Below are 15,507 nucleotides of genomic sequence, written 5' to 3' on the forward strand. Positions count from 1 at the left end.
AATGACATAATGACAGAATTAACGGACAAAATGTTTGGGTTGGCCGGTTTTTAGACTGGATACAACAAACGAGAATTAATTTTATCAGTAGTATCCATTAACAACGTTACGTTGTAATGTTAAGGAATAGACATGGAAATTTACAACCTCGAATGACTGGAAATTGGTTTCGTTTTCATGAACCCATTGCCAAATTCCACGTTGTTCATCAACAATATTCTAGACGAAAGAGCAGTTGCGAACGTTTCGAATTGCGTGTCGGACAGACTTACCACAAGCGAGCTATCACCTGTCCACAACAGAATTATTCTACCTATGGGTCATTTCTATGGTAATCGTGTAACGTATTTGGAAATGAAAAATAGTACTGAACATCATTGAAAAAGACTGGGGTCTAATGTTTACCAAGAATCAATTAGTCATGAATTTGAATCAGTCATGAGCTCAAAATACGAGCTTTCTTATGAATTGTCAATTTCTTCTTCTTCTTGATGCGGAATCATTCCTCTGAACAATAGACTCTGAATATATTTCCAAACCTTTCCAATCCATTCCAATGGTTTCAAGTCAAATTCATTGCTCTTCAAAATGTCATTGTAATTCATGTCATATTCAAACCATGAGAAGAACCAAAAGGTCATCCAGTTCAGAGGATTCGTAAACAGAGTTTTGTCCGTTACAGAAGACGTGGATTGTTCAACTGGTATCTGCTGCATAGATGATGATGAAGTCATTCCAATATTTCGTTGTTTCATAGCCTTGACTTGACAATACAAGTGTAATTGATAATGATACACCATGCACAATAGGACAGTGAGAAGACAAGCAACAACCACATCTGCTGTGTAATGTTCTTTTGACCACACAATACAAAACAATCCCATGATACAACTTGAAACGAGAACAACCACAACCATGAATCTCATTCCAAACCAAATTCTTCTTCCAATTCTCGAATTGTTGTCATCATTCGATGTCGAATGGAAAGAATAATTTGTTGAAGAATAATACAGGACAAAGAAGGTACACAATGTCACAGCACAGGTATGTCCAGAAAACATGTAATCTCCACAAGTGTAACCAATCATGGTGGTTTCTTGTTCATTTCGTGTATTGCTCCTCCCAAACATTCGTTCTTTGAGTGACATTTGTTGTAAGGTTTGGCATTTTGTGACATCATTGGCATTGGGTATGCTCAATATTGTACTAGACATGGATATAATTCTCAGAATTAACAAAATACCATCCAACAAGAGAAATCTAGCCAATATATTGAATCTATGAGTTCGGTTGAAACACGACAACAAAACCATGAGCAAAGCAAGTACCGCCGTAATACATTCTGTGATTTTAAAAGCTTCTGGAAAAGGAGATGAAATTCGATCTAGGAGGATATCATGGAGTGGAGGTTGTGTTAAATCAACTGAGGGAACCAAAATGTACATGGTTATGAAACGAGTCAGAAAGGATGATGTGAAAAAGAAGGTACATGCAAAGACGAATCGAACGATGGGATAGAATTGCGTGATGCTCCTGATGGAAAATAAATGAGAATTAAGAGGAGTAGGCTGGTAGTGGAGGTAATTCAATTCCACACTACTCGTTGTCGTGGTCGTCGTCGTGCAACGGGAATGGTAAGTTGTACTACAAGTTGTTGAAGAAAACGTTCTTTGTCCAATAGTGCTGCTGCATGGTGAGCAAGGAAGTGATGCATCTGGTTGCAAGACTTGAATGACAAAATTCGTGTCTTTTGAGTGAGTTTCTCCATTCGCGTCGTCCATGCTACAACATGATGTCGAATTTGGAATGGTGTTGTAGAGCATGGTACCTGTGGACTCTTCATGTGAAGGTATTTGCTGGTCCTGCAGAAGCCAAGGAGGAAGAGGAGATGAGGATGGGCTTGGCATGATTGGTCTTGTAGTAGTTGGGTATGTGTGAGTGAAATGATTGAACAGGGGTTGTACGACAATATTCTTCAACAAGAGTGTGTGAAATGTCAAAAATTTGAAAGGATACAAAGAAGAAGAAGGTCTTTGGAGAGAGTGAATTTAGAGTTTTTTTGTATCCTTTAAAAGAAGAGACACAGCAAACGCAACGATCACGATACTCTAATTTGATCTTGCTTGGTACAAAGAGATCATTAGTTATGAGGGTTGCATGAATGACGATGCGCATTGTTGGGATTCGGATGAATTGGCGTTAAAAATCGGAGCAAGCGCTGTAGTAAGGAAAGAAGGCGGGTATGAGAGTGAATATATAATACATATTTTATTATACGAAATGAAAAATTAAGCGACACAAGAGTGGCCATAGAGGATCACGTCTTGCTGTGAAATGGAGTCTTACCATATAAAGAAGTGGAAAATGAAGCTTTTGGAACTTTGGTTAACAAAACATAATCGAATACTATCTTGTCAGCATTCTTTCCGTTTTGGTGAAGGTATTCGATGGCCAACGCACTTTCCATCTACCCATGCTCATAATCTGGCGACATAATGGATTTAATTTTCATTATCAACGTATATTAATATTTCAAAGAAAACAACCAAGTAGTGTGTCGTTGAACGTGATTAGTGAACAACAAAATGCTCCTGTGTGTGTGAAAATTTGTCAATTTGGCTGTGTTGAAAAGGAGAGTGTTCTCCAACAACCTTGAACGACTTGGCGCTTAATCCATCTAAAATTTGAAATTCAAACGATGACGATAACGTTGAGAACAAAAAAAATGCTTTCTTCACAACTTTTATCCACGACAAGTGGAACAAAGTGAGCTATGGCCTAATCCGCAATCATGTTCTTTATGCCCACCAAATCAACCTCATTCATAATGAAGAAATCAGAAATGAAGTATCTAATAACCTCCAGAAACTTAAAAACAGATACAACATCATTAACCCAAACATCCACAAAATCATCATCAAAGAAATTGCAAAATGCAACAACACTATATGGAATAACAGAAATGAATGGCTTCACAATCACTACACATGGAATCAACAACTATCAAGGTATACAAACATTATCTAATGCTGCCAATTGGCAGGAGTTTCACTACAAACATGTTGTCAAGACAACTCTGTTGTAATAAACTTTCTTTCTTAAAAAAAAAAAAAAATGCTTTCTTCACAACCTTCATCCATGTTGACGGCTCAGCCTCATCATCAGCTTGCTCTTGTTTCCGATATGAAACAATTTTTACTTGGAAAGGTTGGAAAGTTAGGAAGCGATGAGGAATATATTGTATCAAATGGTAGCAATAACAGTCATCATTGGGAAGGAAAATCGTTTTCGGAATTGGTTAAAATTATTCTTGATCATGTTTCATTATTTTCTGATTCCGATATCCAGAGATTGGTGATTCCATATATTATCTTGTATAAAAAGAAGAAGAAGGAAACAAGTCTTGTGGAACGTTTTTGTTATTTGGTGGAGGCTATTTGTTCTCATCGGCATTTTCCGATTATTATTTCTAATTTATTAATACCCTTGTTGAGTGAGAGGGATTTTTATGAATATTGCTTGAAAGATGGTTTTGAGGGATCGAAATTAAGTACAAGTAATATTGAGCATGAATCGTTGGTGAAAGTGTTAACAACACTGCACGAGAAGGTTACCACTTTGTACTATGCCAATGATAGTGGAAACTTGACACAAAATAATAATAATGAAGAGTCAAAGAAAAATAGTTTGATTGTAGAGTTACTTGATCAAGCATCTCAGACAACTGTGTTTAGAGAAAATGAATGGAAAAAAGAGAATGTTTATGCACGTACGAACTCCTCTCTATGGAGGCTCCCTACATTTTTTAAATCAGAGTTGTATATCAAACACATCATTCTCTCATTAGACTTTACCGCAACACACAACGGAAGGTTTCAAGAAGGAAATTCTAACAGTTTGAACATTAGCACTCAATCATCTTTGCACTCGTATAATATTACGCTTTTATCTGACTTGATTACTCAATTCAACAAGAGGGGGTACATGTCCATTTGTTGTGACATACTCACGGATTGGTATTGGCAATGTCATAGCTGTCTCTCATCATTTTTCTCAGCAATGGAGCAGAAAAATAATATGCATGCATTGATTAAGGAATTTGTGTTAAAAATTCTCTCAAATGACGTTTCTAAAGAAGATTATGACCACTTTGTAAATTTCATATCTGCAATGATGACTTCCTCCATTGTATGGTATGATTGCATGACAAATTCCATGATTCTCAAGTACACTTTTGCAGAGTTGGTTGTAAATAGAAATAGATACATTTTTGTGAAATTATTAATGGATGTAGCTTTGAAAACAGCTGAGACCTGTAAGGACAAACCTTTATCAACTGTAACGGATTTTATAAGCGCAACATGGAAGACTCACTTTTTCAGCATGCAATCCAATGTTGAACAGCAACTATGTAAGTGTGTTAACAATTGATTACAGAACTAGCTAATATTTGAACCCTGACATACACCTCCAATGTATTTAATGCATTTCTATGACAATATAGTTGTATCGTATTGTCTAGCTGGATTAATCTCAATAATGACCAAACAAGAATTTGAAAATTCAGAGACTCTCAGAAATTGTATTGAGGGCATACAGCAACGACTACATTCCTCAAATTTTCATATAAGAAGGAGTTGTGCAGTAAGTATTTAGTTTTTCATTGCGGTTGAATTGGCTTTTCCTGTTGTTAGTTGATCTCACTTCAAATGAGCAAGACCATCAATCCAAAACAGAGTCCATTGGTGCTTTTTGACGATTTGAAAGATTGTCTCAATGAATTTCACAGCCATCTTTCTCAGTCTATTTCAGCAAACGCAGCCTCTTCGATTCGAAAGCAACATCCGTCTGAAGGTTTGTCCATGACAACTGGCGTGAATGCTCTAAACAACAAAAAGCAAGCAAAAATGTCATCCAACAAGAGGGAAAAGAAAGCATTCAATCCTAATGCATTACTCATTGATGACGATGACGAGTCGTCAGAAGATGAGCAAGCCGACAATGAAGAACTTTCTGATTCTACCTCTGTTGAATCATTGCAATCTCTAGAAATGTCAGATGACGAGGGAGGTGGAAATGATGAAATGAACCCATACAAACCATACTATGTGAGAGATTTAATCGATTTTCTATTTGCCAACGATCAAGACAAGGACCAAATGTTGAAAATTGAAGCAGCTCTCAAGTTTGCAGTTCCTGTCATTGAAAAGACAGATCCAAAGATACTTCAACTCAATGCTGTACATCTTTGTACGGCCTTATTGACTTGTAGTGAAACTCATATTCATAACTACTTTACTTATCGAATGGATGCCATGGTTTCATTGTTAACAAAGAGTTGCATGTCCATTGTGGATTTACAATACGACAAACAAGATCAGAGATTCATTGACTTTGAAGATGAGACTGTGCTATTGTTCCTCACAACCAAGTTTTGGTCCAATCAAGTCACTCAAGCGCAACGAATTGATATTTTAACAGTACTCGTTAAAGCGGCCATCAATTTATCCAATAATAATTCATTGGTCAGTCCTCAAGATTTGAATTCATCACAACTGAGAAAGGAAGCACTGGATCAAAAGTCCTCGCAAGAACAGAGCACATCATCTCTCCCTCCACCACAATATCCTCCCAATACCAAAAGATGGGGCTCTGCTCTCAACCCTTCGAAAAGAAAGCAAATAGAGACACGGCCCAATTACTTTTTGCTGCACGCCAATCGATTTTACTACATGCTCTTGAGAACCAAGTCAAAAGTTTCAGAGACTATTCACATCATGTTTGGAGAGGATAATTTAGTGCTCTCCAAAATTGTACATACATTGGGGGTTTTCTTGTTTTGCTGTGGAACCAATCCAGCACCTCTCGTAGCTCAACAATTAGGAAAGAATACTCTGGAATTTTTATGGACCTTGATTTTGCATTGCAAGGATGTTTCCACTTCAAATAATCTAAGATTGAGCGTGCTAGGAACATTGAATACAGCCATTTCATGTTGCACGTCTACCATTTTGCTTGAGGAGCTACTGGTGGATATTCATCAAGTGTTTGATTGGCTCTTAAACACAAGCGACAATGACAGTCACTTGGAATGTAGGGAAATGGCCAAAATGGTCCTATCAACTCTATCATCCAAAATGAAGATTTAGAAGGTCAATACCATTCTAGTGCAGAACTACATGCACACCCTTATTGCTTTTTCTTTCTCAACTCACTCAACTGATTGCTTAACATGGTTGTAAGCTCAAATTGATTCAGTAGGACTGACTTGATATTTCCAATGGCTTCTCGAGATGCTACTTTTTTCTTTGTTTCTGGAATTTTTCTCAAATCCTTTTTCACTTTCAACACTCGGTATGGGTTCTCTGTGGCATATAATACTGCTTCCTCCTCATGATGGCTACTTTCACTTTGCTCTGGACTCGTTGATGAGCTTCCTTCTCGGCAGCTTCCTCGTGACAAGCTTCTCCTGTTTTCAGTCCGAATTAATTTTTCTACTTCCTCTGCCTTTCAACACACCAATGAACATTTCCAACATGATACACAGCAGCCTCTACTTACAATGATATTTTCCATTTCTTCTTCAATGGTTGGAGTCTTTTCTTCGACAATATTTATGGTTGACATACTCAGTGAATTTGCTCCAGAGCGAGACATGAATAATGACGGATTACTTCTCATGGCATGCTCTTTTTGCTTTTTATAATAAGATCCATCAAATATTTCCTTCATAGAAGGTTTCATTCGAATTTTTGGACTTCTAGGTTTAGACTCCATTGGAAGCACTTCTGGCGATTTTGAATGTTGTTGTGACTTGTATTCTTCTCCTCCCTGAATAAAGCTGAATCGTTCATCCATCACCTCGTCCGGTAATGAGGAATTTAAAATTGTTTGCTTTTCATTGTCATCATTAATATTCAAAAAAGCCAACAAATTCCAAAACATTCTCTCATCCAAATACTTTTCCGCAGCATTAAATGTTTCATCCTCTTCGATCATTGAATTCATCTTTAATCATTAATTTTCAATAGAAAAGAATGAATCGATTTTTAGAAAGGCGCGCTTAAGTGATAACAATTTTTCGTAAAGTTTTTTTGCGGGAATTTTAAAAAAACTGATCCCGCCTCTCGAAAAATCAAACGTCCAAAATTTGCAACAACTCATCACAACAAAAAAAATATTTTAACACCAACACATAACCATCCATCCGCAAAATCACACAATGCCCAAGTTAACCCAAGAACAACTCTCTGATGCTCAAGATGCCTTCAACCTCTACGACAGAGATGGAGACGGAAAAATTACTTTGGCTGATCTCGGCACTTTGTTACGTTGTTGTGGAAAGAATCCAACCAATGCTGAAGTTGAGAATATTAAAGGAGAGGCTGATCCATCAGGAACAGGTTCATTCACTTTTGAAACATTGAAAACTCTTTTAGAAAAGTATACATTCAAGGCTGATAATGAACAAGATGTAAAGGATTGTTTCCGTATCTTTGATAAAGACGGAACTGGATTTGTACCAGTCTCTGAATTGAGACATGTTTTGACGACTTTGGGAGAGAAATTATCAGCAGCTGAAGTTGATGATTTGCTCCGTGATGCCGAAGTGGATGATAACGGTAATCTTAACTATGCTACTTTTGTTCATATGCTCATGCCAAGCAAGAATTAGGTTGTTGTGATTCCCAATAACAAGATATTGCCATCAATATATTCTCTCTCAAGAAGAGAGCCTCTCTTTTCCAAACGTTTTATATTTATATTCCCTTCCGTTCCCTTTTAGGTTTGCTGCAATGGATGATCAATAATTTGATGATGATGATTACATTTGTTTGCAATCATAAAAGTTGCAGTGTTTGTGTGTGATAAAGTTACTTAAATTTCAAATAATAGAAATGTTCTATTGTCAAGTCTCTTGAGAGCAAACATGAACGATCGGAATTAATGTTCTTGATGCCTATGTGTCCAATGATCATGGGATCATCACGATACCATGACGTGATTATTCGAAATAGGTCTAACAACTAATAATCGTTATTATTAGTATTAATAAAACTCTTAAAAAATGTCTGCAACTGCTTCTTCATCCTCGCATCGGAATCATGAGGGTGATGATTCAGTTCGGGAATCTACTCATCCGAGCTCATCGTCATTGGCAACCACTAGTACTCTGCCCAAAACAATACCATTTCCATACTTGATCTGCTTTGAAAATACATATTATTGGAGGGCTGCTTTTAATCATATCATTGGAAAATTGTACATTTCATTTGATTTTCTGTATTTTGAAGGACATGAATCGACCATGCTGATTCATGGAAAGCCATTGGCAAATGCATCTTCTCCTGTAAATATTGTAAAAACTGAAAAAAACAGACCTGTCTCAGTCGTTGTATTATTTGAAAATATTCATTCGGTGGAACGTGAAAATTATTTATTGAATCCTTGTTTATGTGTGAAAACTAATTTAAATCATGGAGAGAAGGTATGTGTGACAAGTTGAAAATCCAAATCTTGATTCATTCAAAATTTATATTCCGACTTCCTCATGGTCATCAATAGCATTACTTCTACAAGTTGGAAAGTATTACGAACTGTATTTCAATAATTGAACATGCAAGTCAAATGTCACTCTCATGCCAACTTCGAAACAAATTAATCGCTTTGAAAGAAGAGAGACCTGAAGTCAAATCCCATTCAAAACCCACAAAACAAAAACCTACCAAAAAGAAACAAACATCCACTTCTGATGAAGAACTTTCCACTCGAGACAAAATTGAACGTGAAAAAGATGAAATGATCTTGCTGGCCAAACGTACCAAGAGTATCAATCAGGATTCTCTTCAACTGCTATCTTCTCAGCAAAACGACCTGAAAGAAACTAAAGAAAAATATTTAGAACCAATGAATACATACAATGCTCTTGGAAGTCGATTGTTGACAGGAATGTCATGGGGTGGATTTTTCAAAAATTTGTGGAGTTATTCGAATTGGAAAAAAATAGAGAAACAAGCTCTTGTGTTTCAACAGGAAACCCCTGAAAAACAAAGAAGCTTAGATTTTGATGCGCATGCGTTTGAAATTTTGATACGAAAAGGAGATGAAAAACATTGTAAGTAACTTTACTGAAAGTCAAATTCGAGTGCAATTTCATCATCATTCACATGAATTCATTCAGATACTCCAAGCATTGCTGTAATGCGATCGAAAGTAATGGAAATTATTGACGATAGACAAAGCAGATACATTCAAGAATCAATCGAGTTTTCCAATTTGAGTGGATTAGAAGTTCGAACTCCTTTTATTCTCACTTTAATTTTTAAATCCACGAATATCACTCTCACAATATTATCTGTATTTACACCTTTCATTATTGATCATATCAAGAGCTGTAACAAGACAATTATTCCAATGGATGAAACTGGTTGTTTTCATTCTTCAAAATTTGATTTATTTTCCTTGTATTCGAAAAATTCTATTCAACTTGTACAAATATCCACTGATTTGCTTCGAGATTATTTCCCCAAAGATTTGGAGGACGAAACAAATAAGAAAGACGCAAAATTAGATTATTTGTTCGACATTGTAAATGACATTCACTCCATGGCGAGTGTTACAAATAATGTGTTAACAGAGTCTGGCCAATTTTTGGAAGATTTTGTTACGGATGTACAAGGAGTGACGAGTGATGTAAACAAGAACACCAAAGTGATCGATAAGAAATTAGAGTCTTCATGGTTTTAGTTTCCAAACACTGAAAAGATTGCCAACAAATATATATTTGTTCTACATTAAGCCACGCCAACGAGACTCCCTGTTCACTGAAAACCAAATCACTAAATTTATTTCTCGCTTAATTTTGGATTGGCCTGTGTCTGACACAACAAACAATCGAGAGCTGTTTTAAATCCAACCAGGTAGTGATGAGAAAACATGAATCGTGACAGCACAATTCTTCCAAATTGATACATATCTACTCTCTGAATCGTGTAATTAAGGTTGTTCGAAATTATACTTGGTGTTTGAGAGTGAATAAAGTTTTTCATGTCCAACAAATGATCCTCACTCACCAATGATCCGTTTTCATTGCTTTCTTCATAGCTCTTTCTTACAGTTTGATAAATTGTTTTCACAGTTGAAAAAATTGAAGAGACGACACCTGTTTCTTCCTTTGCTTCTTTGACTTTCTTTTCAGAAAATAATTGGTCGTTAAACATTTCGAAGAGAGTCTCTGTCACATCCTTATTTCTTTGTTTCTCTGAATCTGGAATAATGAAATAGAGTGAGCCAGGAGGATAGAGAGTATGTATTTGCTCATTGACTGCATTCATCTCTTCTAGTAATTCAATGGCCTCATTCGTCAGTTGTTTGGTGACTGCTTCGGCAGTAGAGAGTATTTGCTCCCCATTTTGGGAATCTGTGGCTGTGCTTTGCTCCTTATTACTGTTGGAATCTATGATAGTACTAGTTATTGTTGCGGTTGAAACAGGTACATCCACAGTTGGTAATTGTTCAACAGAAAGATTTGCTTTTGAAGATGAAGTAATAAGAGTCTTTTTTGTTTGAAATAAAGGAGAAAATCCCCATTCCACGAGATAGCTGTCCATGGTAACAGCAACATTGGCGATCTTGGAATGCTCATCAAAGAATTTCTTTAACTTTTCTTCCCAATTAGTTTCATTAACTTCAAGACGTAATTTTTCGACTGTATCAAGTTGGAAAAAACAGTAATTGTGTAGCAATATGTGGTCATTATCAAGAAGCACTCTGATAGATCAACGTACCTTGACCCAAACTAATTCTTGGAACAATGTCACCGGCAATGATATAACTTGTGACAAAACTACGACACCAATTTGAGAGATTTTCTGAAAAAATAGCACTTGGAGCGTAGGTGATAGCTTCAATATCAGGTAGGTGAGGAGGTTCTCGTTCTTGTGACAAGGAATGATTACATTTCAAAGATGCAAAATGTTCCTTATAGCGCCTGAAAAATGTTTCTCGTAATAGAATAGCGACTAGTAAATCGTGGCAAGTATTTAAATGTTGTAGAATTCATTGCCAGGTAATTGTTGTTCAGGAGACAAATTAACAAGTAATGAATAAGTGTCTTAATGTTTTCAATACTTACGGACAGCTGCCAATCCTCCTCCTAATGAATGTCCAACTGTAATGATTCTATACGATTTGTAGGTACTCGAATGGTTAAATATATTTTTCAGTAAAAAGTCTTGAATTTTTGACAAGATCCATCGAGCAGTGTTAATATACCCTGCATGAACTTTTCCATGAATCATTTGCTCATTATCATCTGACTCACAAAAATCTTCAGAATTATTATTTTCCAAATCAAAGCTCATGTCTGCAGTGTCAATTAAGTGATTTTTCTTTTCAGGGTTTCTCTTGTAGTCGCCATAGAATCGGTGGACTTTCAAGTCAGAATTTTCAGCACTCAAATTTGTGAAAATATCTGCCAATTGTGAAGTTCCTCGAATGGCAATGACTACTGCCTTTAAATCGTGATCCATCTTTACAAAGAAAGCCTGTTGATTGGCTTCGCTAATATTTACATAAAATAATAAATTAGTTTCATATCTTAATGATTCCAAATATTTGAGAGAGTTTTTGGTATATTTTGGTTGTGGTGATGAACTGGAGGAAAACCATCCTTGATTCAAACTTTCATAACCTTCAAGAAGAGCTTTTTGAACTTTTCCTCTCTCCGATTCATTAGCGACATTGTAGTATGCCAAATTTGCATAATACATCATTCTTTTGGCAAATATTAACTGTTCTGTCAATGAGTGATGATCATGATGTTTAGAATCAATATTCGAATGTTCGTGCCACCACTTGTATTCTTCATCTGTTTCTTCTTCATCGGAGCGGTTATAAAGCATTGGATTTCTCATCTCCTCTCCAATGACATCACTCTTTGAATGCTCGTTGGCCAAACAACTCAATCCGAACACAATATCACCAATCGTTAAGTGTTTATAACTCGGAAAACTATCTTTCAAACACGTTGCTGTTGCTGTAATCATTTCCTTGTAAGAAGAATGTTTGGAGTGAGCCTTTCCTTCTGAGAGGTTCGGAACTCCATGCTTCAAATAATTTGCATCATGATGATCGGAGAGAGAAGATTGATGATGTTGTTGTTCTTCCTTGTGGTTGTTGTTGCTCACAGTATGACTCATCTTTGGAAGAATTTTAATCTCCTTCTTTCGGAAGCAATCTTGTGAGGGAAACGGTTGTTTCAATATTTTTTTTTAAGGGTTCTAATTGTTATATTCGAATTTCCTTTTTAATAACATTTCCACTTCTTTAATATTAATTATTAAATTATGATCATTCTCTCTCTGTAAAGAAATACCAAGCAATTCCTAATAACAGACCAACGAGTACTACAATTGCTGAGATGATTTTTTTCAACAGTCTGTTTCGAGCTTGTCTCAGTTGTTCGTTCACAAAACTTGTGGCTTGATTGGAAATTTCAATGCATGGACATATTTGTCTTGCAGGTCCTGAATCGATGAATTTGTTGGTTGTTCCATGGGAGGTTTGTTATTCTCATTTTGATCATTGGTAGTTATTGAATTTTTGGTAAGAAATTCATTCAAAGCAGATGATGATTCCTTCTTGATGGACTGGACGGTTTGTTTTGGATTTGAAATTAAGGAGGAAGAAATATTTTGAAAGGAATCGTACAATTGACTCCAATTCTTATTCAAGTCATCCATTGGATTCTTGTCATGATCCTGATGGTTGGAAGGAATGTCTTTTTGATGATTAGCATTCGTCTGATGCGATTCTTCTTTCTTTTCAAATTGACCCAATTGACTCTGATGATCAAAATGAAAGGATCTAAATGTCACGGCACCATGATATTGAAAGATGGTCAATGGTTGAAAATTTAATGGTGTGAAACGGTGTGAATGATTCACTGGGATGGCCAACCTTCGAAACTGTTTTTGATGTTTCAGCAGACGGTTCAAGAGTGAGGATGTTTTGTACATTCTTTTGGATGATATTGTTCAATCAAAATTCGTTCTAAACCGCTTGTTGCATTCTCGTTTTATATTGTTCAACCCAAGTTCATCTCATCCTTGTTGCATTCTTTTTGTGTTCCTAAAAGTACAAGTGACGCGCCAAAATCTTTTCTCACATCTACAGCAACCTGTCAAATGTCCAACCCTGTCGCCATCAAGTCACATTAGCTCATATCACTCATACAATGCCCTCTCTCCACTCTAACTACCATTCCTAGTATGAAAAAAAACATCATGAAGCAATCCTCTCGCATCAGAATTCATTCCTTGTGGTGTTGTATTCTCCTCATAACCTTCCTTCTCTTCTGTTGTTTCCTTTCCATGACATGGGCTCAACGTACCGATCCAGTCAGAGACGAAAGAGAATTGAGAAGAGGTATTCGAGATGTCACAGTTGAAACTCGACAAGAAAGAAGACAAGTTGACATCAATTCTCGCTCTGCAGATAGAACTCAAGCTTCAGGCAATGCAAATGCTGGAAAATCTTCTACTACTAATCGAAATGACATCCGAAACGAACGGAATGAAGAGGATGAAGAGAGGGAGTCCGCCAAAAGAAATAAGGCCAATTCAAGGAATGAACTCTCTCGAAGCAATTCCAACACCAATGTCAATTCAAACAGACCAACCACAGCTGGTGGAAGGACAAGTAACACTTCAACGAATGGAAATCGAGTGAATCGAGGCGCCAATACTCTCACCTATGATGAAACCTTCTCCAATATTTCCTTATTAAGAGAAAAGAGAAGAAAAATGAGAGCGAAACGAAGATTTGAACGAGAGAATCGAAGAATGAAAGAAGCACAAAATGGCATGGCTTCTAAAAAACCCTCTCCAAAGCAACTTAGAAAAGAACGATTGAGATTGGCTCGTGAAAAGAAACGTCTGGCTAGAGAGGAAGAACGTGGCGTGCGAGCGGGACTTGAACCAGTGAGCAATTCCGAGTTGGAACGACTTGCAAAACAAGCTCGAAAGAAAAAGTTGGCCAAGAGGAGAAGAAATAAGAGAACACATGTTTCAGTGTCTCATAAGAAGAAAAAGAATGGATCAATTGTCATTGTCATTAAAAGTAAATAAATGTTGAAGTACATGTCTGTAAAGGCAAATAATAACGTGGTTGCTAAGAATATAATTATGAAGAAGATTGAGGGAGACATTATTTAGTTATTTACACTTTTTTTTATTAGCCAATTTGGAGAAAACCAATGTTTGTAGTTAGAACTAGGTTTAATTAGCAGTTAGAGTTTGAAGTGTGATGGTATCACAACCTCATATTTCCGGTGTGTTGTTTGTATGCACTAACAATGTGACATGCAGCAACCCCAGACGACCTCAATTCATCCGCTTTCTATGCAAATGAGGCAGGTTCAACACAAAGTGCAACTCCTCTCGATGACGCACCGGCCGTAACAACCCATAATCATTATAAACTTTATGCTCGAATTCAATGGAGTCTATCGAATCCTTAGTTAGATCCAATTGGGTGTTATGCTGGTGCTCCGCCTGCGCTTTGAAATGTTCTAAAACTCCCTCAATAGAATCCAGAGGACATGTAGATGATTTTTCTTGGTCTGCAGACACTACAACATTGGGTTGACCAATTGATTGCATTCTCATTCGTGGCGTTTTTTGTTTTTCAACCAAAACTCCAGAGGGATGCATGTTGTTGGTAGAGATGGGGCTGGGAAGAGAGGAATGATGTTGTTGAGTACTGATGAGAGGAGAGTTGGGTAAACCGCAAGGAGTGCATGGTGTACCAGGAGAGCAAGGAACTCCATGATTTTGATGTTGAGAGGACTTGTCCAGGGATAATTGCTTCTTCTTTAATTTGAAGGCAGCAGGACTCATCAATTCCTCTGAGGATTCAGAAATTGAATTTAAAGAATGGCCAATGGTGGTTGGGTTGATTAATTTCTTGATTTGTTGTAACATTTTGTTTGTAGTAGAGGACAAGGAAGGGTACGATTCGGAAATACAAAAACTTCAAATAATAAAAACTGATAATAAATAAAAGATCGGAGAATGATCAAAATTTTCAGGAGAGAATGGTGTTTGTCTGTATGACGTCAATGATTGAGGCTCTTGTGGTTGCTACAAGTTGTTGATCAATAAGTATGTGCTCGTCTTCAAACAACAAGTCGAATGTACGCTTTTTTTTTCAAGCAAAGGAAGTTTGGCTCGAATTGTAAAAGTAACCGTTCTTGTAAAAACCAAGTTGGTTGTATGTAAAAATATCTCGTTGAGATGCGATTCAACAAGCAGATTTTTGTGTTATTGGAGAGTTGATCGACCGTAGAGAAAGAGCCTTTTCGTTGCAATGTACTTGTCGAAATAGATTGCAAGAATTAACGTTTTGATATTTTGTTTTTCAAAGATAATAACGACAAGGAGAGCGAGTTGAGTTTTTAATCATCAAATTGGCTTTGTGTTGATATAAGCGCTAATACGTTGCCAA

At 36.6% G+C, this 15,507-nt stretch overlaps 9 protein-coding genes across 9 annotated transcripts; 4 read left to right on the forward strand and 5 right to left on the reverse strand.

Moving 5' to 3' along the window:
* Positions 1-461: 461 nt before the first annotated feature.
* Positions 462-1,907, reverse strand: C9374_008749 (uncharacterized protein; the record flags this gene model as incomplete). The annotated part of the gene is made up of 1 exon (XM_044698859.1): positions 462-1,907. The coding sequence occupies one exon, from the start codon at positions 1,905-1,907 to the stop codon at positions 462-464; it is 1,446 nt and encodes a 481-aa protein (XP_044545389.1).
* Positions 1,908-3,114: 1,207 nt separating this feature from the next.
* On the forward strand, positions 3,115-6,149 carry C9374_008750 (uncharacterized protein; the record flags this gene model as incomplete). The annotated part of the gene is made up of 3 exons (XM_044698861.1): positions 3,115-4,411; positions 4,505-4,644; positions 4,695-6,149. 3 exons carry the CDS (start codon positions 3,115-3,117, stop codon positions 6,147-6,149), a joined length of 2,892 nt encoding a protein of 963 aa, XP_044545390.1.
* A 40-nt stretch (positions 6,150-6,189) lies between these two features.
* Positions 6,190-7,008, reverse strand: C9374_008751 (uncharacterized protein; the record flags this gene model as incomplete). The annotated part of the gene is made up of 2 exons (XM_044698862.1): positions 6,190-6,507; positions 6,562-7,008. The coding sequence occupies 2 exons, from the start codon at positions 7,006-7,008 to the stop codon at positions 6,190-6,192; spliced, it is 765 nt and encodes a 254-aa protein (XP_044545391.1).
* Positions 7,009-7,222: 214 nt separating this feature from the next.
* On the forward strand, positions 7,223-7,675 carry C9374_008752 (uncharacterized protein; the record flags this gene model as incomplete). The annotated part of the gene is made up of 1 exon (XM_044698863.1): positions 7,223-7,675. One exon carries the CDS (start codon positions 7,223-7,225, stop codon positions 7,673-7,675), a length of 453 nt encoding a protein of 150 aa, XP_044545392.1.
* Positions 7,676-8,068: 393 nt separating this feature from the next.
* Positions 8,069-9,747, forward strand: C9374_008753 (uncharacterized protein; the record flags this gene model as incomplete). The annotated part of the gene is made up of 3 exons (XM_044698864.1): positions 8,069-8,488; positions 8,566-9,115; positions 9,182-9,747. The coding sequence occupies 3 exons, from the start codon at positions 8,069-8,071 to the stop codon at positions 9,745-9,747; spliced, it is 1,536 nt and encodes a 511-aa protein (XP_044545393.1).
* Positions 9,748-9,845: 98 nt separating this feature from the next.
* C9374_008754 (uncharacterized protein) lies at positions 9,846-12,200 on the reverse strand (the record flags this gene model as incomplete). Its single annotated transcript, XM_044698865.1, has 3 exons — positions 9,846-10,708; positions 10,788-11,021; positions 11,135-12,200. 3 exons carry the CDS (start codon positions 12,198-12,200, stop codon positions 9,846-9,848), a joined length of 2,163 nt encoding a protein of 720 aa, XP_044545394.1.
* A 267-nt stretch (positions 12,201-12,467) lies between these two features.
* On the reverse strand, positions 12,468-13,019 carry C9374_008755 (uncharacterized protein; the record flags this gene model as incomplete). Its single annotated transcript, XM_044698866.1, has 1 exon — positions 12,468-13,019. The coding sequence occupies one exon, from the start codon at positions 13,017-13,019 to the stop codon at positions 12,468-12,470; it is 552 nt and encodes a 183-aa protein (XP_044545395.1).
* Positions 13,020-13,373: 354 nt separating this feature from the next.
* C9374_008756 (uncharacterized protein) lies at positions 13,374-14,129 on the forward strand (the record flags this gene model as incomplete). The annotated part of the gene is made up of 1 exon (XM_044698867.1): positions 13,374-14,129. The coding sequence occupies one exon, from the start codon at positions 13,374-13,376 to the stop codon at positions 14,127-14,129; it is 756 nt and encodes a 251-aa protein (XP_044545396.1).
* A 255-nt stretch (positions 14,130-14,384) lies between these two features.
* On the reverse strand, positions 14,385-14,984 carry C9374_008757 (uncharacterized protein; the record flags this gene model as incomplete). Its single annotated transcript, XM_044698868.1, has 1 exon — positions 14,385-14,984. One exon carries the CDS (start codon positions 14,982-14,984, stop codon positions 14,385-14,387), a length of 600 nt encoding a protein of 199 aa, XP_044545397.1.
* Positions 14,985-15,507: the final 523 nt, after the last annotated feature.

This window comes from Naegleria lovaniensis (genome assembly GCF_003324165.1).
Source record: "Naegleria lovaniensis strain ATCC 30569 chromosome Unknown tig034, whole genome shotgun sequence".
In the NCBI taxonomy this organism is placed as follows: Eukaryota; Heterolobosea; class Eutetramitea; order Acrasida; family Naegleriidae; genus Naegleria; species Naegleria lovaniensis.